Source organism: Punica granatum, chromosome 6 (assembly GCF_007655135.1).
Source record: "Punica granatum isolate Tunisia-2019 chromosome 6, ASM765513v2, whole genome shotgun sequence".
Classification (NCBI taxonomy): domain Eukaryota; kingdom Viridiplantae; phylum Streptophyta; class Magnoliopsida; order Myrtales; family Lythraceae; genus Punica; species Punica granatum.
The window spans coordinates 26,262,970-26,288,682 of record NC_045132.1 but is presented as its reverse complement, the minus strand read 5'-3'; the positions used below and the strand labels follow the sequence as shown (position 1 = coordinate 26,288,682).

The 25,713-nt window shown below is 39.8% G+C and overlaps 4 protein-coding genes across 5 annotated transcripts; 2 read left to right on the top strand and 2 right to left on the bottom strand.

The window, feature by feature from the left end:
• Positions 1-204: 204 nt before the first annotated feature.
• LOC116212370 (flagellar radial spoke protein 5) lies at positions 205-3,738 on the bottom strand. 2 transcript variants are annotated; one of them, XM_031546938.1, is made up of 9 exons: positions 2,693-3,246; positions 2,443-2,527; positions 2,240-2,356; positions 2,015-2,079; positions 1,690-1,778; positions 1,522-1,601; positions 1,289-1,400; positions 761-880; positions 205-681 (listed from the first exon to the last, which is right to left on the bottom strand). In XM_031546938.1, exons 1-9 carry the CDS (start codon positions 2,820-2,822, stop codon positions 496-498), a joined length of 984 nt encoding a protein of 327 aa, XP_031402798.1. In that variant the 5' UTR covers positions 2,823-3,246; the 3' UTR covers positions 205-495. The 2 variants fall into 2 exon arrangements, with proteins under 2 accessions (XP_031402798.1, XP_031402797.1); XM_031546937.1 differs by lacking the exon at positions 2,693-3,246 and adding an exon at positions 3,292-3,738 and having other exon boundaries at positions 326-681.
• Positions 3,739-13,394: 9,656 nt separating this feature from the next.
• LOC116210416 lies at positions 13,395-15,346 on the top strand. The gene is made up of 3 exons (XM_031544283.1): positions 13,395-14,042; positions 14,228-14,452; positions 14,556-15,346. The coding sequence occupies exons 1-3, from the start codon at positions 13,439-13,441 to the stop codon at positions 15,107-15,109; spliced, it is 1,383 nt and encodes a 460-aa protein (XP_031400143.1). The 5' UTR covers positions 13,395-13,438; the 3' UTR covers positions 15,110-15,346.
• A 2,920-nt stretch (positions 15,347-18,266) lies between these two features.
• Positions 18,267-20,882, top strand: LOC116212067 (proteinaceous RNase P 2-like). Its single transcript, XM_031546657.1, has 6 exons — positions 18,267-19,263; positions 19,504-19,605; positions 19,711-19,886; positions 19,997-20,117; positions 20,252-20,320; positions 20,392-20,882. The coding sequence occupies exons 1-6, from the start codon at positions 18,337-18,339 to the stop codon at positions 20,590-20,592; spliced, it is 1,596 nt and encodes a 531-aa protein (XP_031402517.1). The 5' UTR covers positions 18,267-18,336; the 3' UTR covers positions 20,593-20,882.
• Positions 20,883-21,070: 188 nt separating this feature from the next.
• LOC116210046 (fatty acyl-CoA reductase 3-like) lies at positions 21,071-25,666 on the bottom strand. Its single transcript, XM_031543839.1, has 10 exons — positions 25,398-25,666; positions 25,138-25,241; positions 24,194-24,396; positions 23,890-23,990; positions 22,959-23,151; positions 22,612-22,773; positions 22,396-22,477; positions 21,995-22,270; positions 21,566-21,693; positions 21,071-21,482 (listed from the first exon to the last, which is right to left on the bottom strand). The coding sequence occupies exons 1-10, from the start codon at positions 25,474-25,476 to the stop codon at positions 21,329-21,331; spliced, it is 1,482 nt and encodes a 493-aa protein (XP_031399699.1). The 5' UTR covers positions 25,477-25,666; the 3' UTR covers positions 21,071-21,328.
• Positions 25,667-25,713: the final 47 nt, after the last annotated feature.

The window sequence follows — 25,713 nt, the reverse complement described above, 5'->3', positions numbered from 1 at the left end:
AGAAAGACATTGTTCTCACTTCTCACCATGTCGAATTTCATTACATCTGCATGTAAAGATGTCTCGGAATGTGAATATGTTGGCATACCATATGTGCCCTTCTTGTAAGGAGATATGTTCTGCAAATGAAACCTTTCTTCAACAATTTGAGACTGGCTTGAATTTATTACTGGCCTTCATGGAAGAAATATCTTACCGAAGAACTGGAAAAGATTAATGTATTATTGAATCAAAATGAGGAACATATAAATCCGATGTTTACAGCGTCGGTGAAAGGAATGGCAAGAGAGCGAGTTTTGACTTGGGAACAGTCAGCACAAGAACAGGAACACGAGCTAACCTTACACCTCTCTCATAAAGAACGAACAAAATTGTCATATGGTTCGACAAAATCTCAGTATGTTTTGGCGAATATACAAGATCTCAGATAATATACTACAAAGCCAGTACAACATCTGGAGCAATTACATATGCTTCAAGGCATTAGTAATAGTCTCAAGCACGCCTGTATTCATCTCCACAATCACCGATCACTTTAAGGAGATCTCTTCCCCTTTCAGAAACTTCCTTTATACTGTTTACATCCTCCTCATCAAGAACTAGGGAGAATACTTTCTTTGAGTCATTAATATGCTCCGACAGGCCGAGTCTAACGCCCACCATGGATCCTGCTACTGCTGGCTGCAAGTTTAGGGACCAAATTATTAGAGCAGTGCAGAATATATACTGAACTGAGTCGGTTAGAAAAGATGAATCCTACCTGGTCAAGTATGTATCTCACAGCAACTGTCGGGATTGTAACCCCATGTTTGTCAGCCACTTTCTTAAGAGTCTGAAGCAAAACTTGAAATTGGCTCCATCCTCCCCACGCATCAACCATCTGTAAACCCCATCATCAGTAGAGAAATAACAAACATCCAGTAGCTACTTGCATAGGTGATTGCATAGACACACTGGATAATTTCAAACCAAAGTCTTCTTCTTTATATTTTTTTTCTCCTTTGTTCGAATATACAAAAAAGCCGGAGCATGGATAACGTAGTGGTTCGAGCCGGTCGAGATTACGAGATTACTGATTGAAGACTCTTCAATTGAGATGGGCCGAAGCCCTGCTAGCAAAGGAATGCATCCAACAGTGTTCTGTCACATTGGTCCTCTGATGAGAATCCAACCATGCTTAGAGCTTTAAAGCCAGATGCTTCCAAAAGCTCACAACTTTATGCTCTGACTTCTTCCAGAAAGAATACTTGGGCAAAACTAATGTAAAAGATCTTGAAAATTTACATACCCTTTTGTATTTCTGGAGAGAAGGAGTGTTTAATGGAGGGCCAGCGAAAGGTATTGACAAGTTAGTGTCGAGAAACTTCTCAGACAACAGACCACCCATTACAGTACCATATCTGCAACAAAGCACTCGGCATTTGAAAAAAGAAGCCAGAAGAATGACTGAGAGACAGGCCGGGGGGGGGGGGGGGGGGGGGGGGGGGGGGCGGAAGGGGGAGGAGAGAGAGAGAGAGAGACGTTATGAGTTTAACTCCACTAAGTATACAAAGCTCTGCCATCTTCTGTTGAGGACGCATGTCGACAATTGAATGTTGCACCTGGTGAAAGTTGCATGATAAAATTCCAGTCAGAAATAGATATTTCTCAGTAACAAAAATAAACTTTTACAACATTAATTGCTTCTACCTGATTGCTTACGATGGGAATTCCATTCTCAAGGATTATCTGCAATCTCTCTGTGTCGAAGTTAGTCAAAGCAACAGTTTTTATTTTGCCTGCATAACACTTTCAGGAGTAACTCTACAGATTCAACCTTCATCCAGTTAAAGAAGAAACTTAAGAGAATCAAGAAAACCAGGCTGATCAGTTATAGCTTGTTTGGATTTTGGGTTAGGAAGGGTTACAATATAAAATTGTGTAATAACCTTTCATAACCTACCCCTCCATAACCCTCCCAACCTGTGATCCAAACAAACGTTAAAGTGAACAATGTACTAGACGAGGCACTGACCTTCTTCTTTCAGATCTGTAAGGTGCTTCAGCGCGTCAAGGTAACCAGGATTGGAATAATCCCACCTATTCAGTTGTAAGACAAATTCTTCAGAGGCAATGCAGATATAATTTCAACTCATTAGCAGAACCCATAATTCAAGAAATCTACTAGAGACCTAAAGAACAGTCCTTTTTATGATGAAATAAAAATATGAGAGGGACTGGAGACGCAAGGGGTACTTACCAGTGAAACTGAAGCATATCCAAGGAAGCCACATCCATTCTCTTTCTTGAAACATTAATAGCCTCCTTGACATAGTCACTGGTCATCTTAACTGGGGGAGGCACCCATTTGGTGAGACTGCAAAATCCTTGAAAGGTTAGAATGCGAAAGCTTAAGCCATTCAATATTCTTTTATCCCACTTTGATACATATTTGATACTCACCCACGGACCTTTTCTAGGTACTCTGGTGGGCGTTCCTTGCGAACACGATTGATGAAGATTCCATAGAGATCTTCAGCAGGCCCATCTGAGATTGTAAAAGAATTAGGCAATCGAAGTTCTTTAACTAGTATATGCAAATACAGTTTACTGTCAAACCTTCCTCATGTGATCACCTACACATTTTCTATCATGAAAGCGACAGACTCAGAGGGACAGAAACCAGCAAACACAACTTTGGCAAAGTTATTACATATGTCAGCTAAGTCGAAGGTGCTCAATCCCGAATCTGCATATCGTAGCATGTCATCAATAGCATCTTCTCTGTCAATTCTACCCCATCTACCACTTATCTGCCACATCCCATTCACAACACAGCACATATCAATCGAATCCTTCCTGTTCTTAACCACGGTCTGGTGGTTATCTTCAGTTAGCTCACACAGGTAAGGTCTCCAACTAGGTCTTTTTGTGTGAGTGACTCTTCTGGCATTTAAATTGATTTGAGTTAAAGTTGAATTTGCCGTAAGGGTGCTGCAAAAGCTCTGCCATTTGCAGTACAGGAATTTCAGAATTCAAGGAAGAGAAGAACTATCAATAACACACAGAATGCAGTATCCTCGGCAATAGTATGGAATGTTCCTATCCTATTATCTGCTGCTGCTTCCATGTCTCAGCTCTTCACTTTATGTTCAGGAAGGTTTCGCCTTATTTGCTAAAAGGTCCCAACTTTTTCCTTATTTTGCATCCTTGAACCCTAATTCTACACTTTGCCAAGAATAAATCCCGTCGAGAGAGCTAGGGTTTAGGAGGCAGGAAGCTGAGCCCAGAAATAGCATTATCATTACATACAGTGATCGGCCATGTCGAATGTGGAGAGGCCGGCGTCGGTATGACGGAGCATGGCCTCCACGGCGTCGTCCCGGTCGATCCTGCCCCACCCACCGCTGGTCTGCCAAAGGCCGTTGAGGATCCTGCATATCTCCAGCGAGTCGTTACCGTTCTTTACCGTCACTAGGCGGCCGGCCTCGCCGCTACTCCCTTCGCAGCACCTGGTGACAGCTGAGCCGGGGGCAGCTCTGCGTGACTCCAAGCGAGTCGGGAGCTTCGTCGTCGACCTGCTGTACTTCAGGGGGGTGAGGTTCGAGCACGGCAGCACATTGTGTACGGCCACCACCGCCATTGCAGAGGCTCCACTCTTCAGGGGATAAGGCGCGAAACCGCCCCACCGGACAAGGAGGGAGCCGCGATTTCTGGTCCCGCCCCTTGTTATGAAATGACGGTTATGCCCTTTAGTGGCTGATTCATGGGCTGCCACGTGGAGGTTATAAGAAGCGGATTGGTTATATGACAGTTTGGTCCGTCAAGATTCAATGTTGTTTCAGTGACGCCCCTTGAAAAAAAGTTAATTCAGCCAGGCCCTTATTATTTTATCTGATCTTCAATTAGGCCCTCCTTCTCAGTAAACACATCCCTTGGGTGCAATGAAAGACTTGGACTAACTACTGACTAACGCCAGCCGGCACGGGTCAACTCGAGAAAATATTAGGTGATATTAACACAAGATAGTGACATTTATTAGTATCAATCCAATATTAAGAAAAATATAAAAGAAATAAGTGTTGTGAGTTCCACAAGATAATGTGACATACACTACTGAATAAAAAGTTATATACTACAGTATATGTGTTAGTCGCGCCTAATATTTTTCCAATCAACCCGTCCGTCTTAGAGAAGGTTCAACCTACCTTTCCCATCTAATTGGCAGAAGCTACGAATGAAACTTACACATCACTGTTTATTTGTAGATTGATCCCTCTGAAGACGTCGGATATCATATCTCCATCTCAATTGTATGCTTCCTCTGTTTCCATCATCTGCTCCCCTCCCCTCCTTCCGTTCAAGTTCGTATCTTGAAACATATAGACGGAAATGGATTACATTCACAGAGCGATAGAGATAGATGAAATGGAAGATCGAGCCATTGAAATGGCGAGCCGACCAGGGTCAGCTTCCGGATCTATGGAAGAGAATGACTTCACAGTTATGAAGAGCCGTCCGCCACATATGCCCAATGGGCCAAGCTCATAGCTTCCACTCAAATCCATTGGAGCAGGCCCGAGCAGCGAAGATCCGTCTCTATTGCCTCACCCGAGGTTTGAAGCAATCAACTACTCGTTGGCTCGGGTCCATCGCAGGCTCGAGGAACGGCAAGCCACCCGTATGAGCACCCAAAGAAGGAAGCCGTGTTGTTCCATCTTTAGGCTCCCAACTACCCTCCGTGGGATCAACCGGAAGTTCGAGGAGCCTGAGATCGTGTCCATAGGCCCTTATCAAAGGGGGAAGGCCCACTTACTCGATTTCGAAGAGCACAAATGGTTCTTCCTCGAGCTGTTCCTGGCCCGAGGACTGGAGAACCTCAGAGACTACATCGAGGATATGACCCAGATGATGGAGAAGCAAATGCGCGATTGCTGCTCAGAACCGGTTCTCATGTCCAGTGGCGATTTTGTAGAGATGATGTTACTCGACGGCTGTTTCGTGACATCTTGGTAGGAGAGAAGCAGCCCGAATAGACAAGGATGACCGGATATTTTCCCAGCCGTGGATCATTCCAGTCCTAATCCGTGACCTACTAAAGCTCGAGAACCAACTCCCCTTTTTGGTCCTCAAGTCCCTCTTCACGAGCACTAGGAACAACCTCGAGGGGCCTTACAAGGACAACCTTCTATCGATACTTGCCTTGGACGTCTTCAATCTCGCATTTCCGAGACCCGGTCAAACGGCTGACCGGTTTCCAAACCTAAGGGGCAACCATTTACTCCACCTGTTCCTCCTGAGCCTCGTCCCTTCAGATCGGATCAGTCGTTGCTGCTCAAAGGAGCAATATCGGCCCTTGGATCAATCCATTCAAATCTGCAATCCAACTCAGGCCTTCCCGGATCAAGTTCAGGTCTTCGAAAGCACTGGACATTAATTTCCAGGATCGGGTCCTCGAGATTCCATCCATCACAGTTAACGACTTCTTCACGAGCACGCTACTCATCAACTGTCTCGCTCTCAAACAATGCCAAGATTCCGGGCCAGGGCCCAAGTACCTTACCGACTACGTCTCCTTCATGAGTTGCCTCATAAACCAGCCCCAAGGACGTGGCTTTTCTCTGCTCCAACAGGATCATCACGAGATTCTCTCAAGACGAGATCTTGGTGGCTAATCTGTTCAACAAGTTGGGGAAGAGTTTGGTGTTCAATGTCCACAACCGTTACCTCTCGGAGCAATTCCGGAACATCAAGTCCTTCTACTGCAGCAACTGGGCCACGATGATGAGGACCTACTTCTGCAGCCTGTGGTCATTCATTTCCGTTTTCTCGGCTTTCTTGATAATACTCTTCACTGCTGTACAAACTGTCATTGCTGTTATCAGCTAAAAATGATAACCGATTACCGGAAACAATTTTCCCGGGAAAACCAATTCCTTCCATGGAATTCACCCCTGACAGACTAAGCCCAATTGGAGCCACCTGCTTCTGATCTTGGGGTTGGGATATAACCTAATCATCAGATTCAAGTCAAGCCAGAATCAATCGGAAATCCAACCAAAATCCTTAACTGCTATGAATCTTTACACGAAGCACGGGTATCCATTTCCTGACTAGTTAACGTCGATAAATTGGAGATCCAACTACTCATATTACATAATGCTCAAGAGGCCTACGGGAGAGACTGGACCCATGTAGGAATTAGTTGGATCTGATTCGGAACCATTCTTATTTCTTTGCCAAATTATTAATTACATATATATTTCATAGACCAACCATTTTGCAACGTCTCTCTTGTTGTCCAGCAATAATACAAAGAAATAGAAAGAAAAAAAGGAAATTATTGAGTCTTATGTACGATGAAGATGTTGACTGCCCAGCTTGGAATACCTTTTTTTTTTTTTGGGTGAACTACCTTTGTTTTTCTTTTTTATTGTTCAGAAATGATTGCCTCGACCAAAAAAACCCGCCGGTCTATGCAACCTATTTTTCCATAAGTGGCTTCTAGAATTGTGAGAATTGTGATAAGTGTCCTCGTTTAACTTTAACTCTAACACCATTATCTTTTATTTAAAACTTAAATGGCATCTTTTTCTTACCAAAAAAATGGTATCTTTTTAATTAATATTATAAATTATTACCATTTATATGTCATTGATATCCTAAAATAATTTCCACTTATTGAGAATTTATAGTTCATATCATCTATACATCCCATAAAATTCTACTCACTATTTGAGAAATGGTAATGACACGAAAATCTTATGAAGGGTTTCAACGAGTGTAACGGGAATAATTTTGTGTTTGTTTTGAGTATTTCATTTTAGTTTATTGAAGTGTATAGAATGTAACTTCTGATTAATTCTTTTTTAAGTAGTTGAATCATACTGATGTTAAGAGTTTATTTGAGAGTGCAGTGGGAGATTTTATAATCACTTTTTTCTTATAATCTTAAGTAAATTTGGTGTTTGATGAGAGTTTTTAAATCATGGTTTGGGTTGAAATTTTTGTTGCAAACGTGATTTTTCTCAAGTTAATAGATGCTTATAAAATTTACTTATATGTTTCAAGTATTAATAATTGCATTTTTTTACTTTCAGCAGTTTTCAAGTGTTACATTCCAAACATTTTTACTTATTCTAAAATTAACATTTATTTTCAGCATACTTCAGTACATATATTTGGACAACAATATTTCAACGATAACACTTCCAAACCAAGTGTAAATCATTGCAACGAGTTAAAAATTGGTCAGACCTTACGGGCTTGAGTGAATTTCATAATATATACTTGTCTTTGATCATCTCGTAATCCTCAATGGTCCTTTTATACAGTTATAATTAAGCAATAATAAATTTTTCCATAAAATTTTGCCTCCTTTACATATGATTGTGTGTTTTTTCTTATTGATAAATAAGACCGACAAGTTAGTGCTAAGAACTATACGGAGCTAAAAGTTCAAAACAATGTTCAAGATTGATAACGTTAAATACATGATTTATTAATTCTTGTTAGAACAAAACTAAATATAATGTCATGTAATTGATACTAACAGTATGTAAACTAGAGTTTGTTTTACATACTCAAAGCCTATATCATTTCTTCTAATTGACCAGGGAGCATAACATTTTTACTACTTGAAACAATAAGGTGATGAAGTTGTAATTCAATCACTAAGAAATGTATAGTGATATTAAAAAAAAAAAAGTTAGTCCAGCCGAGAAAAAAGAAAACAGTTAAGGAAAGATTTTGTGACTAGTGTAAATTGAAATGGATAATTTCCAAATTAGTTGAAACTATATCAGGAAATGAATGTCATATTTCCAGTAATTTCTAAAACTTTTGATTACAAAAATATGATTTAAAATAAAAGGTAACGTGGATTGGTTCAAGTGGTTCGACATTTATTCCACTTAAGTGAAGTCTTAAGTTCGAGTCCTGGTGAATACATAAAATTCACGCTGAAAAAGCTTTATCTCTTAGTGAGTCGACCAGGTTTGACTGAATTAGTTGGGGATCCAATTGAGCTTTCGGATACCTAGGTTCACGCCGAAAAAAAATAAAAACTAACGGTGTTAGAGTTAAAGTTAAAGGAAGACACTTGTCACAATTCTAGGAGCCGCTTGTGGAAAAATAGTTTGCACATGCGGTGTATAGTATAAAAATCCTAAATCAAGCCTAGTTCACATGCCTTGCCAAAATCCATTTTTCTGTTTAAATCATATATACAAAAATTGGTTTAAATGCGAAGAGAAATTTTTTTTTTCCAGTAATGTAAAGAGAAAAGTTTTTTTTTTCCAGAAAGGTAAAGAGAAGTTGTATATTAATTTTGTGTAATATGTAATGTGATACATCTACTTTTGGTTGAAGTGTTATACGAATATTTATATGCAAAATGCTTATGATTGAACATGCAAAGTCATACCAAATTAAGAAATCATAAATTTGAATATCAATTTAAATGTGTATATATACACTTTTTTCCTTTCATTAATCAAATTTTCATTATAATAATCGAGTTTGTAATTTATCTCATAAATTTTCTCATCAAATCCGGAGGAAATAACACCATTGATGAATGTTACACTATCACTCAAGGGTTATGATATGTATTTGAGAGGGTAAAATGTATCCGGAACCTCGGATAAGTGCGCTACCGATTAGCTCCTTTCGTACCTCTAAGTTAAAAGCCATTGAAAAGTTTTCACAGAATTAAAGAGTTTAGATCAATTCACATTAGAGAGAGAGTTAAAAATATGTGCAATTCAATGATATTTCGGCCTGTGGACAGTCTTGCATCATAAATCTAAGCCCATATATGTATAGTGCAACTGTCTCCTCGCAATTTCGACTTCCATTATTATTTAGTATTGTCGCTAATTATGCCGGAACTTACGTTGAAATTTAAGCCAAATAAGAGCAATGGCAGAGATTGCAATGTTCTGCGAATTTATGGGCGAAGAATTTGCAACTCCAACGTCGGGGGAGAATCATTTTGAGAGGTATGATTCAATATTAATATGCATGCGTGCAGATGCAGTGGAGTGGTGGAGGAAAAAGATGATCACATTGCCGCCCTTTACATTTTTAATTCTAGAGATAGTCCTATTTCAGTAAACAAATGGTTAAACAATTTATTTGGATTTCTTTTTTCTTTTTGCTTGGCAATTAAGCACATGCATGTATATAAGCAAAGTGTACCTTACCAGGTTGTATCTATGTTCATTATAGGATTTTCAGTATGAATTTCACAAAATTTAAAGTCGGGGGACTGTATTCTTCTTCTTCTTTTTTGGATAAATATTGTATTATGTAGTATATATTAAATAATTAGGATGATGTTTTTAGTTTCTATCTAAACTATGAAATTTTGCATCTTGTTTAACTTTTTGAACAGAATAAGTAGCTTCAGTATATGACGCACTCATAAGGGTAAATATTGACCGGCCGTAGTGAGTACCGATCTCAACCAATAAGGGGTTGGTTCAAATGATTTTGTGCTTGTTTCCCTCAAATAAAATCCCGAATTCGAGTATTGTGAATAGCGAAAATTCTTATGTGGTGTTTGGTATGTGGGAACCTATGTGAATTCCCAGAAAAATTGATTTAAATTTCTTGGGCCCACATGATTCCCGTGTTTGGTTTGGACTGTCTTATCATTCTCACATTCCCACTTGAGTGGTAATATAGATTACCATGGAGGGGGTGTGGAAATGTGGATTCCCACCTTAGTGAGAATGTGCATTGCTAGTAATTCCGAGAGTTTTACTAGCAATGCACATATATTGAGGAACGGCGGTGGCTAGACTTAGGCCACCTCGCTTTAGGGGTCGAGGAACGGTGGTGGAGGCCCAAGCCTGGTCGAGCCCCCCCTCTCTTCCCTAGTTTTCACCTTGCTTTAGGGGTTGAGGGTCGGCGGGGGAGCCCCAAGCTGGGTCGGGTTCCTCTTCCCTTCTTCCCTTGTTTTCTTGATAGAAAAATAGGGGAAGAAGGGAGGGGGGGCCTTGACCAGGATGGGGGCTCCCCTACTCCCTCTTCGCCTGAGGTCACGTTGGGGGCTCCCTCGACCCCTTCGGTGAGGTGGTCGGACTCAGGCCAACTTACCTCAGGGGTCAAGGGTTGGCGGGGAGCCCTCAGTCGGGTCTGGCCCTGGTCCACTTTCCCTATCCCTAGTTTTTCCAAAATATTTTGGGTTAAAATTTTTAAAAAAATATGGGTCTTTTTTGAAAATTTGGCTGGATGAAGAAGGCCACTTGTGTTGTTTTATTGTAGCTTTAGGTCATGTTGGCAGCCATTAGTTGCCACGTCAAGAACCATGATGGAATTAAAGACGGATAATATGTTTGGTCTAACGTGGGTAACATGCTGCTAGATTTGGAAAATTTGAGAGTTGATGCTAAATTTGGAAAAACACTGTAAGTTTATGATTTTTGATGTGACTAACCCTTTAAATAATTATAATGTATTAAAAAATGAATTTGGAGCATTCATGAATCCGTGAAGAATAAACTCATTATAAAATAATTATCATTTATTATCTTACGTTATCTTATTATATAAATTCAAATATTTGAAACCATTAAATATTTGGGGAAAAACACATTGCAATATCCTAATTTGTTTGTCTAGCATATTTTCATACGTAATTTTTTCTAATTTTTCTAGATGAAAGTTTGGAAAAACTATTTTTCTAAAAACATTGGTCTAAGCATAACGACCAGATTAGTTAACCATAACGATTGTAATTTGGCGTAATGGGTTAATTGGATTAGCTAATTACTTTATTCGGCTCGGATTTAAAATACTGAAGAAAAGGATCAATTGAAAAAAAGGCAAGAAGAAATCAAAAGAAGAGATTATTTAAAGATATATAAATAGATAGTTTAGACACGTTATATATCTTTGAATTTTGCGAAAGACGTTAGATGAAATCAAAAGAAGAGGTTAAACTGAAAAATAATCAAAAGTTGTGGGTAAACTCAGAAAAGAAAATAAGAGAGGGTTAGAATAAAAAAAATTAAAGGACACGTGTCCTTCTGCGTGTTAACCCTATGAAAACAAGAATGCGTGTTAACGTGCTGTTCTTACAAACTTTTAATTATTAATAGTGTCCTTTAACTATGTGATTCGCCCGAGAAAATGCTACTAAATCGTTCTACTAATCATATTGAGAATTTTTGGAAAAAATATATTTGAGAATTTATGAATTATAAAACACATGTAAAAATTGAGTTTAAAAAATAAAAATAAAATGAAGAGTTTGAGAGAAATTGGGAGAAGTGGAGTGCAGGGAAAGAATTGTGTGGCAGTGGGTGGGTGGTTAAAAGAGTTTGAATTGACATATTCATTCTTAATTTTTCTCTAATATAAACATCCTAAATTTTTTGTAACCGAAAAATATTTTAAATTTCTAAAAATTATCAGACATGGCACTATCGTAAACAAAAAGTCGGACACATTTTCCTTCTCGTTTGTAATAGCATATATATATATATATACGTATGTGTGTGAAATGCACCCCACATAATAGAACAGATGAAATCATATGAGCTGGCAGCTTCAGGGATCTTTTCCCTGAAAATCCTTCAGAAAAAAATTTCAAGGGCAATTTTTCTGTAGCAATATTTTCCTCCGGAAATGAAGGAATTTCTTTTAGTGAGAAGTGTTATTATATAAACTTTCCAACATTCATAATCTCATAAGGAAGCCAACCTAGCTTGATTCCTCTAAGAAATCTTGCACATCAAAGAGGGTGAAGCGTAGTGGCGCATACTTTTACCTGGTGATCAATAGATCCTAAGTTCAATACTCATGTGAGACTATTTGTTACGCTTAATTAGATATTTAGAATTTCATTTCATTGTACTAAACATATGACCTTTCTTATAAAAAGAAAAAAGAAAAAATCTTGCATATGATGGGAAAATTCACATCTAACCAGAGAAGGAAATTTATGACATCACATAATTGCCTCGTTAATTACTTTTTGACATTTTTATAAGGTCAATGGATTATTTATTCTCTAACAATTTATTACTTATAGAAGGAAGAAAATATATTATATTCAACTCCTTCCATTCCATGCATGTTTACGTCTTTCCTTCTACTTGTAATGTCTTTTAACATTATTTTCTCTCTTTCTTTTTTTGGGTGAATTGTCTAACATTATTTAAATAGGGAGAGGATCCTTCACCCAAAAAAAAGAAAAAGAAAAGTGAAAGATCCTTGATTCTAGCTGGACACTCTTAAGAGAGAATATATCATATTTTGGATTATCTTTATGATATAAGAGCTACTTGATTAGTTATTTACTAAAACTCGAGTTTTTTAGAACATTACCTCTGCAGCTTCAAGTTCTATTATAAGCTGACAAACGCAGCGGTTAGCGGCGTCCTCGAGCAGACTACAGGCGTAGAACTATGCTGGCAGGGTCAGGAGGACGAGCACTGCGATGTCGTCTGTTTTGGAGTATATAATATTTCTTTTCCAATTAATTACTTACCACAATCCAAAAACCGCGTGCCTTATATTTGATCAGACTACTTGACAGCTAATGACCAGTTAACAGGCGTGTAGATGCATGCTGCAAATCCACGATTACTTTGAGTAAGATTTTTGCAGGTTGACCATTGACTTGGCGAAGGCCGTTGACTTTCATTCCAGAAACAGATATAACGACATTAATGACCAGTTACCAGCGTGTAGATGCTGCAAATGAATCCACACTTACTTTTGAGTTAAGATTTTTGCAGGTCGACCATTGACTTGGCCCCTTGGGGATGGCCGTTGGCCTTTTCTTTCCAAAACATATATAACGACCAAAGATATATAATAGTATTATTCTTCACCTCAAGTATTATCAGAACATGCTATAATTAAACTCAGAATGTAATATTGCTTAGGCACCGCCAGTTAAAATAATTAAAATTTTTTTAAGTGAGGTCTTAAGATGTACTCAACATATTGGTTAATCATGTAATATCATAAGAGATTTGTGGTAAAATTGCATAGAGGGATCAATAAGGTTGGTTCAAGTAGTTTTGATGCTTGTTCTCCTCAATTAAGATTTTATGTTCAAATCTTATAAATAGAGAAAATACTTAATTGTGAGTCTTTGCCCCTTAGTGAATGGACTATACTCTAACTGAATTAGCAGGAGTTCGTTGGGTTTTCGAATATTATGATATATGCACACGAAAAAAAAAAGCTATGGAGGGAGAAAGGGGAGTCTTGATTTTGAGTTACTTCACTTGGAAAGAGAGCAAAGTGAGTACACGCCTCTAAATTTTAGGCTAAGTAGCTTAGAAATCCATCATCACATGGACTGAACCTTTTTCATTTATGTATATGTATACTATGATCGCCATGTGTATATATAGAGCCAAGAGATAGAATTTTCATCATTACCACTTTCGAAATTTTATACATTTATTGCTAGAACTAGAAGTTGCAGACAGCCATGGCATCAGTTGCGGGGCGCCTAAGTATGTTCTTGGTCGTTCTTTTGATGCCCATTGTGGTGGCCGAAGGAGGACCACCCAAGGCCAAGAAAGTCAGGTGCAAAGATAGGAACTTCCCGGCTTGTTACAAACAGACCTTCTACTGCCCCAACACGTGTCTCCGAACCTGTGCGGTCGACTGTGCCCGGTGCCAACCTGTTTGTTTCCCAGTCCCATCTCCACCACCTCCACCTCCATCCCCACCACCTCCGCCAAAGCGCCTTAGGTCCCCTCCTCCACCTCGTAAGAGGAGCCCGCCACCGCCGCCACGTAAGAGGAGCCCCCCTCCACCAGTGGATAGCTGGAAATACCCTCCTCCTCCCCCTCCAGCAAGCTTTATGCCACCTCCGCCACCAGCACAAACAACTTCACCACCTCCCCCGCCTTCTTCGGGCAATGCCACCACTCCCCCCCCACCACCTGATCAGTCGGAAGCCTCTGGTGCAAGTAGGGTGAGATGCAGGAGCAAAGCATACCCTCAATGCTACGGCTTAGAGCACACTTGCCCCAGCGCTTGCCCTAAAACATGTGGGGTCGACTGTGTCACCTGCAAAGCCATTTGCGGTAATTAATTAGATTAATACAGTTTAATTCTAATGAACTAATGTATACATATACAAAAATGAGACAAAAAAAGAAGATTTATTTGTGCATTTTTTTTTCAACTTTTGTGTTTTTCTACTTAATGTTATATGCGGATTGTAATGATGAAGTATATGTGCATATCTGCCAATATATGTATGAAACAGATTGTGACCGAGTAGGTACGGTGTGTCAAGACCCTCGATTCATCGGTGGTGATGGTATCACTTTCTATTTCCATGGCAAGAAAGATCGCAATTTTTGCTTAGTCTCCGATTCAAATCTCCACATCAACGGTCACTTCATCGGAAAAAAGAATTACAACATGAAGAGAGACTTCACATGGGTCCAGGCTCTTGGGATTCTTTTCGATAAACACAAGTTATTCATAGGTAAGTGATCTCGTCGCTTCGAATATATTCTATGCTCAAACGTACTGAACTCCATTAAAAAAATGGAACTCTCTTGGATTATATGAACTTTATTTATTTTCAGGTGCTGAGAAGACAGTCACGTGGGACGATGCCGTTGATCGCCTCGCCGTGGCTGTTGATGGAGAGCAGATTTCTCTGCCTAACTACGAGGGCGCTTCCTGGCAGTCCCCATCAGCTCCGGGCATCACCGTCACGCGGACCCGAGACATGAATTCCGTTGATATCGAGGCAAAGAGCAACTTCAAGATCAAGGCTACGGTGGTACCAATCACCGAGAAGGACTCCCTGATCCACAACTACGGCATAACCCAGGAAGACTGCTTTGCTCACCTCGACCTCAGCTTCAAGTTCTACTCGCTGAACGGTGATGTCACCGGTGTCCTGGGACAGACCTACGCTAGGAACTATGTGAGCAGGGCCAAGATGGGGATCTCGATGCCGGTTCTGGGCGGCGAGAGGGAGTTCGCTTCGTCTGGCCTGTTCACAACCGACTGTGCTGCCTCCCGGTTCATTGGGCAGTTGGGCCACCTCAGGAACTCAACTGGCAGCTTCGAGTACGCTAATTTGAGCTGCGTGGGCGGAGAGGACGGTCATGGAGTCGTGTGCAAGAGATGATCAAAATGATCTCCCCGAACTCAATCTCTCCTGAAGTAGTAAATACACTTTCATTTATATTAATTATACCATGCATGCATGCATGAATATGCAGTAAGGCCAATGAAGCGAGGACAAATCTGATCTCTGTGTTAAATAAATTATTCCATTTGTCTAATGTTGTGTGAGTGTTGTTGTCTATGTACTTTCGTGAATAAAATTCTTTGAAATGGAAAAGAATAAAACACTTAAGCCTTGCAACTGTAAGTCACATAATAAAATTAATAATCACATATTCTTTACTTTGTCGGAAATAGAAAGGGAATCACGTAACTTCATTTTTCGAAAAGGACTATAAGGTATGAAGCTTCTCATTCCAATTTTTCTCCATCTTTTACGTACTTTTTTTTTCCAAGTTTGCACGCTTCATATGTTATGATGCATGAATAATTACACATGAGAAGGATCTAGGGAAAAAAAATTACACGTGAGAAGGTTTTATCATATATCATAGATCTGTAAATAGTAAATTTGTCTTGGTTGATACCGAGCGAAAAAAAATGCCTTAGTCGATATAAGAATGTCAAACTATTTGTTTGATAGCACCATGATCTATTCTAGGGCAAACACTCTAAAAATTGTTGCGCAATATTTTTCTACAGATATTCTGAATGTATGTCCTTTCTTTATGAAAAAAAATTTCTTAATTTTTTGGTGAACAAAAATTCTCTTTACTTTAGTCGTTTAATTTGCTCAAAATCTTCTTCAGCTAAAGCTCTGCGTGTTTTTTCCCCTTCTAGATATAGCTTAGGTTTTAGACCTCGGTTAGATATGTTTAGATTTTAATAATGCATTGAAATGAGAGAATCCTAGGTAGATCTAGTAATCCATGGACATTTTCAAAACTATTTGCTCATTTAGGGGGGGGGGGGGGGGGGGGGGGGGGGGGGGGGGCGGCGGGGGCAAAAAAAAAAAAAACTTAATGGTCAGCAGCCACGGCATTACCTAAAAACAAAAAGGCATTACCTAAAAATAGAAGTTAACACATAATTATTACCTTTCAAATGGACCTCAATAATTATAAAAAAAAGGCCTAAACTGTTTACAACTAGCCAAATTCCTCTCTTCTTTCCTTTTCGGTTACAAAGAAGTATTATGAGTCTATTATAATAAAATAAAAAAACATTTAAATTGATTTAAATGGTTCGACGCTTATTCCGCTTAAGCAAGTTCTCGGGTTCAAATCCTTGTGAATGCATAAAATTCACGTTGAGAGAGTTTTACCTTTTAGTGGGCCAACCTGGCTCGACTGAATTAGTCAGGGCCAATTTGAGTTTCAAGATACAATGGTTCATACCGAAAAAAAATAGCTCCACAAAAAAGATAATAATAACTATTAAAAGGGACATAGATAATTTCACGTGAAATTCGAATCTATAACTGTTTGATTATTAGGGGGACACACGCCATTAGGCTATACCCTCCTTATCTACTATTAAAAGTCTCATATTTAACAAATCGTGATATTCATTCGAAGTAACCTTTATTTTTCACCTTATAAGGATTATATTTGATTTTATGAGAACTGAACTAGTATTTCTCTTATTATTTTTTAGATGCTTCATTTCGGATAAAATTAAATCATATATAACGGGTCAATTACGTGATTTCCTTCTTTGATTGAGCACGAATTTTCCTCCTTCCATCATATACAGATTTTCAGGAGAACAAGGTTGACTTCCTTAGTAGAGGAATGTCGGAAATTCTAATAACACTTCGACGAGAATTTCCTTCATTGTCAGGGACAAAGTTGTGGGAAGTCCATCGGAAGTTACGATTTTTGAAAGGAAATATTTCCTAAAAAACCGACCTCGGGATTTTCTTCCGACGAGTATTAAAGGGAATTTCCAAAGGGAAATTTCTCTCGTAAATTTCAATTCAATTCCCAACAACATTACTTATTTACCGGTGCTGATCATCATCAAGATCTACCTACTTAAGATTGATTAATGAACATGATCACCGTAAAATTATTTGGATAGGAAAAAGCCAGTCAACCAAGATTCTGTTCATATCCTTAATGATTTTCCATTGAACCGCCTCCATATAGTCGCATTTATACCTTTGGAGGAGCTAAAAAAATCGAACATTTATAACTATAATAGTAAATATCACGAAGGGCTAATGTAAAATTCTCACTTGCATTAAAACACAGACTATTATAGATATCCTGCACGACAGAGGATTTCCAGTAGCGGTAGCCCAGAAATCACCAATATTGGCGCAGCATCTATGCGCATGATATCTATAATGATCTACATATTGTGGAGTTATGTAACATGTTAATGTGAGTGAGAAATTTAAATTAGCCCTTTGTGATATTTATATGTAGTTATAACCATTTCGATATTTCAGCTCTTGGGAAGGCCTAAATGAGGCTATGTGGAGGTGCAACGGGACATCACTAAGGGCATGAGGGGTATCATGGTTGACTGGCTTGTTCAGATCCAAAATAATTTTAACAAGATCAAGCAGACATGGAATAATCACGCTAGTAATATATACATATCACAATCAGGAACATCTCCTGCAATAGACATGAGAGTGCGCAGGTGGCTGATGGGGGCGGATCAAAATTGTATGAAATCTGCCAAACTCATTATCACTGATTTTTCCAAACGAGGGGCACACCGCGCAGCAGCCCAAACGGCAAATCTGGTAAAAATATTTACCAAGCAATGTAATAAACATTTGGGTCGCATTTGGTGGATCGCTGGTAATGGAATTACCGGTAACCTACATTACTTGTTATAAGTAACAGACAACTATTCCGATTTCCCAGTATAATTTATTTATTATAAAGTAAATAAATATACATATACATATCACAGGTTCAATATGAGCTCCTAATTCCACCAAAGATAGAATACATGTATTTCACCCACACAAAAAAAAGAAGAAGAAAAAAGGTAGAATATATATATATATATATATATATATTATAAATAAAAGAAAAGGAAATAGACCATATATTTGAATGGGCTAAACTGGGAGCTCAAGGCCCATAAAGAAAGCCCATAAGGACGACCAGATCGGTTCGGTTCGGTTCGATCCGACCGAGGCCGTTGTCTCCTACCTCGGAGCGGGATTCACCGTTTCGTAATACTAAAGTCGAACTGTCGAACTGTTTAGCGGGGTTTAAGGCTGTAGGGTTCCTGCGTATTCCCAGATTATCAGCTATTACGTTCATGGCGGGAGCTCAAAATCAGCCGAATAACAAGAAGACCAAGAAGAAGAAGCCATCCTCTGAAATCGAATTTCAGTTAAACCTCAACTCTTGCTCCAAAGACAAGGACTTGAACGGCGCAATCGCCCTCTATGAGGCCGCAACCTCCCAAAACCTCCGCCTGAATCTACAGCACGTCAACTCCCTCCTCTACATATGCTCCAACTGCGTCGCCTCAGACCCTTCCCTGAAGCAATCAGCGATCCAGTTCGGTTTCCGCGTCTACGATCACGCGCTGTCCTCCAACATCAGCCCCAGTGAGGCCACCGCCACCGCCGTTGCTCGGCTCGCCGCGGCAAATGGGGAAGGCGATCGCGCTTTTGCATTGGTTAGGTCCATGGGGGAGCATGGTATTCTCCCCAGGCTGCGCACATATGATCCCGCCTTGTATTGGTTCTGCGACAACTCCGAAGCAGAGAAGGCCTATGAAGTCGAGGAGCATATGGCTAGTGCGGGATTGACCCCGGAGGAGCCCGGGCTCATGGCTTTATTGAGAGTAAGTGCTGAGGTGGGCAGAGACGAGAAGGTTTATGAGTATCTGCATAAGCTGAGGAACTGCGTCCGGTCTGTTAGTGAAGCGACTGCAAAGGCAATCGAGGATTGGTTTCGAGGAGAGAGGGCTTGTGAAGCTGGTAAGGTGAATTATGATGTGGGCCGCTTGAAAGATTCAGTTTTGAGGAACGGCGGAGGGTTTCACGGGATGGGGTGGGTCGGCAAGGGGAAGTGGAATGTGAGGAGAGGACGTGTGGATGAATCTGGAGTTTGTGAATGTTGTGGGGAGCAGCTGGCTTGTGTAGATATTGATGATGTGGAGACCGAGATGTTTGCGGATTCTGTGGCTGCATTGGCCATGGAAAGGGAGGCTAAGGCCAATTTTAGCGAATTTCAGGTTGGTGAGAGTCTGTCTTTGCTTGCTGGATTTGGCATTTGCAGATGCTTTTCTTAGTTCAATTGAATGGACCATAGTTCTTACCGACTATCTTGATTAACTTGACGGAATCTTATTGGCTGATTGAGAGTTCAAAGCACGGGACTATGTTTTAGACAAGTGGTGTGCTTTTGTTCTTTATCATGCGCTATTCATAGTTATTGTCTAGTCATTGCCTACAATCTCATTTCCTCTGTATAGGATTGGCTCAATAAACATGCTGATTATGAAGCTATTGTTGATGGAGCAAATATTGGACTCTACCAGCAGAATTTCTCAGATGGAGGTTTCTCTGTTCCTCAGGTTGTATATATCTATCTTTTTACCATTATGTCACTGGCTTGGTTTTCCTTAAGTGTCCTGTTGCCTAACCCAAAGTACGTATGATACCCAATTGCGATAGTGCAGCTTGAAGCGGTGGTGAAAGAGCTCTACAATAGGAGCGGAAGCAAATGGCCACTTGTTGTCTTGCACAATAAACGCTTCCGAGCTCTCCGGGACAATCCTTCCCATAGGAAGCTGCTGGACGAATGGATAGACAAGGGAGTCTTGTATACGACCCCTGGTGGATCGAATGATGATTGGTATACAATAGTAGTCCTAATATTACTCGCTTTAATCTTCACGGCTTGATTGCTTTCTTTTGTTGGTGATGGAATGCTTCTCAAATTCAACTATGTTGTCGTGACTTTAGGTACTGGCTTTATGCTACCGTGAAACTGAGATGCCTTATCGTGACAAATGATGAGATGCGAGATCACATTTTTGAGCTCCTGGGAAGCAACGTCTTCCTCAAGTGGAAGGAGAGACATCAAGTATGCGCTCTCAATTAGTTCAATCTTTTTTTTTTTTAGAACTTGTGAGCTATCTATTAGCTGTCTTCAATCATTTTTAGAATTTATTATCGGATGTTGAGACCTTTGCTCTCCTGATTGTTTTTCACATCTAGGTCCGTTATACTTTCACAAAAGGAAGCCCGGTGCTTCTTATGCCACCTCCATTTTCTGTAGTCATTCAGGTATGTCTATATTCTTCAGTGGACGTGTTATTTATCTGGCATAGATGATACAAAACTTTGCTCTCTTTCAGGAATCATGCAAAGGATCATGGCATGTGCCCATCTTGAGCGACAACAATGAGGAAACCGCAATATCTTGGCTTTGCATTACAAGGCCGAGCTTCAATGGAGTCCCATCAAATCCTGACTGTTGCAGAAATAACCAAAATGGCGTCAATTCAATGGCTATCACCGGTAAAAGAAAAGAGAGATCTCCGTCTCCCGTGCATTGACATTTCTCAGAAAGCTAGTTATTGAGACGAAAAGGAAAAAAGGGAAAAAAATCAGTGGGCACAATGCCCTTGCTCGTGGATTTCTAGTTCTCTCTCTTTTTTTCTTTTTTTCAGTCAGAAGGGAGGCTATGAGTCGAAGGAGGGGATAGCGGAAGAGAAATTGAACTTGGAACCTCTGTTGGGCTGAGATGGATTTTTCTTATTACACCATGTAATGTAATTCGAAACTATTATTGGCAAATTGAAGATGAGCTATTACCCAGCATCCTCATAATCTCTTGGGTAATCCATCTGCCCTCGACTTGAGTTCGAGCTTCAGCTCAATTGCTTGATCCACATATTCTGAGTTTGAGTTATCGAGGGACTCTGGAAACAATGCAACTCTTGTTCTCACCATCGGTCATGCTGTGTAGGCACATTTTGAATTCGAAACCATATAAGCTCAAAAATGTGAGGAGTAACTCTGAAAATGAGCTTCGGTCTTGTTGAAACAGATAATCGGATTGAATATGAAGCAGTTGTACATACTGTGATGACATTTATAATGACAAAGAATATTAATCCACAGAACACAAGCACAATAAGCTCTGTTTTTGGTTCCATATGAATGCTGCCTTCAATCACTATAATATAAATTGCTATAATAGGACGAAGCTCCTTAAACTTTTCAGATACTGAAAATTAATCGTGCAAACACATTAATCTCATTCTCTATTGACATGTTCAATGGAAATGTTCATTTCAAGACGTATTTCACAACGCCGGGAAGGTGAATCCTCCTGAAGTAGTCATCCCAGTTGATGCATTTCGGGTTGAAGTAAAATATGTCTGCCTCCGCCCCGTTGTCCCTCATGGCAGCTCGCAACTTCTCCGTGTTAATGTCGTCAAATCTGTACAAGAACAACGATCGAGTCGGCACAAGTTCAAGCTCTTAGAACGGAAAAAGACACCAGACAAATCTATATATACTCACACTCCCTTGAAGAACAAGTACGGCCGGTAAAGCTCCATGAGACGCATCACGTGATTAATCTTCCGGCTCATGTCGAGGTAGGTGCCCTGGAAGAACTGGCAGAATGCTGCATTTGCCACTTCCAGTCCCTGTCCAAAGACCAAAACACAAAACCACTTTACCAATTTTGGATGAAACGGATCCAAACTTTGGTTTGTCCGAACTTTTCAGGGCCCTACATTTCCTCAAATGTGTCTGTTGGACCACACATCATCAATCATAGTGCATCGTGGGAAATATATTTTAATGTTAGGTCCATCCATGCATGGTTTGGTTCGGCAACCACCATCTACTGTTTCCTTTCATATTCACCTAATCAGTTGATATCTATTCATCGTTTTGGACTCGAAGAGCTGAAGCTAATCGGTTGATGTCATAGATGTTACGCACCTTAAGCAACAGCAAGTATCGAAGGGCCATGTATCTTCGGAAACTGGCCATGCTGCTGAGGATCTTAACCTTCCCAACTATCACGGCCTTCCCTTCCTTGTTAATCCATGGATGCTCAGAAAAGTAGCGATACCCGTACTCCTCGAGATTGCAGTACCTGAGGGGATTCCCGAGAGAAGACCCCACCTGATAGATCACCTCATCATCGGGTCGCTGGTGGCCCGCGTTCGCTGCCATTGCCACTATGATCGAATTCACTACCATGTCAGCGGGTATCTGCATGCATGTAGAAAATCAATGTCAGATTTTAGATTAATTAGAGAATGGCGGGGGACTTTCTTCAGTTATAAACATTAATTACAGTAACGAATCGAAGAGCATGTTAATGTTAGGTCATTTACCACATCAATGATCCCCCTCGGATCGCATAGAAAACACGGGAGTTTGCCTTTACCATAGCTCACTGTGAGGCTGTCTATGGTTCTGTCATCCACATCATCCGCAAACAATTAATTAATTAATTATCAGAAAACAAGCTTTTGTTTTCTTAAGAATTATATTGCACGTGATTAGTTAATTAATTAATTTTTTTAATATATAATGTGATCATTAATTACCTAACACCTTCAACCCAGCCGGGGAAGGGTTCTTTGTAAGTACTGGAGATGATGGTGGGACGAGAGGTGACAACAGGTAGATTTCCTTTCAACCGCCCCACGAGCATCTCTCCCATGGCCTTTGTGAACACGTAAGTGTTAGGCCACCCATATGTCTTTGCCCTGCATATGTTACATCACGACTTATTAAAATCTTCGAACATTCACGTACCACGACAATCGGCGTTAATTAATTATATATGTAATAGACAACCGGCATCATATATATTTCAGCATCGATCGATAAACCGGTTTCAGAAAGCGATATAAGTTGGAGTGAGAGCCAGCGGAGAGCGCCGATAATTGACCTCGAGATGCCCAAGTCCTTCATGGCCATAGAGATCTCCTGAGGGGTGGAGCCCATAGCTGTGAGCTCTTTCAACTTGTCCTGGGCCAACTTCACCTCTGCATCAATGTCGAGCCCTGACGCCCCATTCAATGTCTGCCCCATCTGATAGTGCCTCTCCTCTATCAATCCTCCCTTCTCCCCACACACATATGCTGCATAAATTATTTTATATAATATATACGTGCATAGGTAACATCAGTCATATATATATATAATTTCTTTTTTCTTAAAACTGGAAGATATTTAACACCCAGAAATAGTATTCATATCCCCCATGTTGTATTAAACTAAAGTAACAATTAATACATATGTATCTGCATAATAAGTCGATGTCTGAGACGACCATCGTTTCATCAACTTTCACCATGTCGCTACCCTTCCAATAAATTGATGTGTGTATCCTCGCGTACTTTTTTTTTCGGTGAAGTATCCTCACATGCTTTATTATATTAGTATGTAACAATTAAATATTTTTCCTAAGAATTCATGTTACTAATTTCGAGTTTTGCACGTGTCCACGTACCCGGACATCCTCGGCCTAACCATTTTTTGGTTTCCTGGGCCTACTATATATATATATACATCTCTTTTGTCAATTCTTCTATAGCTAGGGTTTCTAATTAGCTGTTGTTTTAGCACCAGGCAGCAGCAACAGCATAAATGAAAAATAATATAATAAGTTCTTCCTTCTTTTAATTAAAAGCATTATCCCTATTACTTGCATGAAGGGAACATATATATATATATATTAAGATCATTGGAGTCAACCATGGAATATATATAATTAAATAATTGAAAAGACGATGAGTAGCTCACCAAGCAAGATCAGGCACAAACTGATGAGCTACTAAAACTAACCAAGTCAAGTACAGACTAGTAATAACACTGACCAGTTGACACGTGGACAAGAACCTTCAGCTTGCCGCATCGCTTCGCGAAGTCGACGACATGCTTGGACCCCAAGGTATTGATGCCCAACGAAACATCGTACCTACGAAAACAAACACGAGTAATAGTTATACACATAACGCAGCACGTAGCTTGCATGTCATTGTCAACACATATACCGATAGATAGGGTTCTAAGCGCTGACTCGATGATTTTCGTAAACACCAGAGCCTGCATGCAGGCCTATATGTGTAGTCTGCACATTGATCTGACGAGACGCGGCATAAGCTATTTCATTTGATTTACCTCTCATCAAATTTGGTGGTTGCAGCTAAGTTAATGATGGCATCAATTTGGCCCCACATCTGCTCTCTCAGGTCAGAGCCTTTGACCCCTAAATAATCAACGGAGATGTCTCCGGCGACGACGGCCACCTTCTCTGAGATGAGTGAACTGAAGTTCTCACCCCACATCTCCTTCAGCACCCTGAACAAGTCCTTACCTATCACCTAATTGATCCATTAAACAAAAATTCCATAAACAAAAATTAGGTATATATAATATACACTGCGCTCTTAATATATATATATATCATCCATGCACTAATACTTAATTAAGTCGAGAGGATCCGTTTGCTTTTTGCATAAGGACTTCATATATGTCGTCGGGAATAGCTAGCTAGTTATAATTGTAGCTTCCGGGATAACTTGATCAAAGTATATACATAAACACGAGAGAATTTGGGGAAAAAAAAACTTTTTTCCGATATATATTTATTATTGCATGGAATTTATTTATATGGTCTTATACACAAATACTTACAAATATGAAATTTATATCAGTGGAATATGTATAGATATAACTATATACGTTCAGTCGGAGAAAAGTTGGCTGAAGAATTGTATCAACTTTCTTGAAAGCAAAATGAAGGGGACTCTTCCCTTGAACGATAATCAATTCAAACCCAAGTTAATGAATAATGATGATCCCTTCACTCTCAATCAAGTCTAGCTACTTGACTCGAATGCGACTGAAAATGTGAGCTCTCCTTGATTGATTATAGTATGTCGGGTGATTTTGTAACAAATTTTAAAGGAAATTAAGCAAATAAAACATCTGAATCTACATTTTGTAGGAATTAATTAAGATTTACAATGTTCACTCATTCCCTCTTGAATATAAAATTTCTTCATGTCAAAGGATCAATATCTATATGAGAGATCATGTTTGCAATGTCCGTCGCAGCATACCTCATTGTGAAACCGGTGAGCGGCCGTTTTGGCATCGGAAGCCCTCAGAAGAAGGTACAGTTTCTTCACATTCGGCTGAACTCTCAGCACCTTCTCCACAAAGACTGCAGACCACACAGCACATTCCGACCCACAAGTCATTAGAAGGTGAAACACACAACTCAAAACATGGATGGAACACACGATCTACATGGGATCTGATAACTGCACCAACACAGGATATCGAAGATTATAGATAAGGTGAGAGAGAGAGTATATACTCTTAGCGAGGAAGCCAGTGGCACCGGTAACAAGGATCGTCTTGTCCTCGAGGAACTGCACTACGCTTCCGAACTCCATCTCTCTTGGAATAATTTTTAATATGAAAGGAAACAATGGATGATGCTTCAATGCTTCAATATCTCTCTATATATATCGGCTAGTGGTGATCAGAAGAAAGGAAAGTTGCAGAGTTCAATAACTAAAACACACACACACACTGAGGAAGAGAGGAGAGGTTATATGTCTATTAGAAGTTATAAACCTTGCAATGATAGGAAGTGCAAGATGCCAAGTTCTTGTGGGCTATATATATAG

What these genes read in the sequence shown, in the direction of transcription:
- LOC116212370 (XM_031546937.1), bottom strand. Translation starts at nt 3,622, where the DNA reads ATGGCGGTGGTGGCCGTACACAATGTGCTGCCGTGCTCGAACCTCACC. An exon ending in GATATGCTTCAGTTTCACTG is followed by an intron (nt 2,080 to 2,239) that starts GTAAGTACCCCT and finishes ACAACTGAATAG; the next exon opens with GTGGGATTATTCCAATCCTG. An exon ending in TGAGATACATACTTGACCAG is followed by an intron (nt 682 to 760) that starts GTAGGATTCATC and finishes CTAAACTTGCAG; the next exon opens with CCAGCAGTAGCAGGATCCAT.
- LOC116210046 (XM_031543839.1), bottom strand. Translation starts at nt 25,476, where the DNA reads ATGGAGTTCGGAAGCGTAGTGCAGTTCCTCGAGGACAAGACGATCCTT. An exon ending in AAGGACTTGGGCATCTCGAG is followed by an intron (nt 22,774 to 22,958) that starts GTCAATTATCGG and finishes TAACATATGCAG; the next exon opens with GGCAAAGACATATGGGTGGC. An exon ending in CGAGGGGGATCATTGATGTG is followed by an intron (nt 22,271 to 22,395) that starts GTAAATGACCTA and finishes ACATGCATGCAG; the next exon opens with ATACCCGCTGACATGGTAGT.
- LOC116210416 (XM_031544283.1), top strand. Translation starts at nt 13,439, where the DNA reads ATGGCATCAGTTGCGGGGCGCCTAAGTATGTTCTTGGTCGTTCTTTTG. An exon ending in CACCTGCAAAGCCATTTGCG is followed by an intron (nt 14,043 to 14,227) that starts GTAATTAATTAG and finishes TGTATGAAACAG; the next exon opens with ATTGTGACCGAGTAGGTACG. An exon ending in TAAACACAAGTTATTCATAG is followed by an intron (nt 14,453 to 14,555) that starts GTAAGTGATCTC and finishes ATTTATTTTCAG; the next exon opens with GTGCTGAGAAGACAGTCACG.
- LOC116212067 (XM_031546657.1), top strand. Translation starts at nt 18,337, where the DNA reads ATGGCGGGAGCTCAAAATCAGCCGAATAACAAGAAGACCAAGAAGAAG. An exon ending in AGTGGAAGGAGAGACATCAA is followed by an intron (nt 20,118 to 20,251) that starts GTATGCGCTCTC and finishes TTTCACATCTAG; the next exon opens with GTCCGTTATACTTTCACAAA. An exon ending in CATTTTCTGTAGTCATTCAG is followed by an intron (nt 20,321 to 20,391) that starts GTATGTCTATAT and finishes GCTCTCTTTCAG; the next exon opens with GAATCATGCAAAGGATCATG.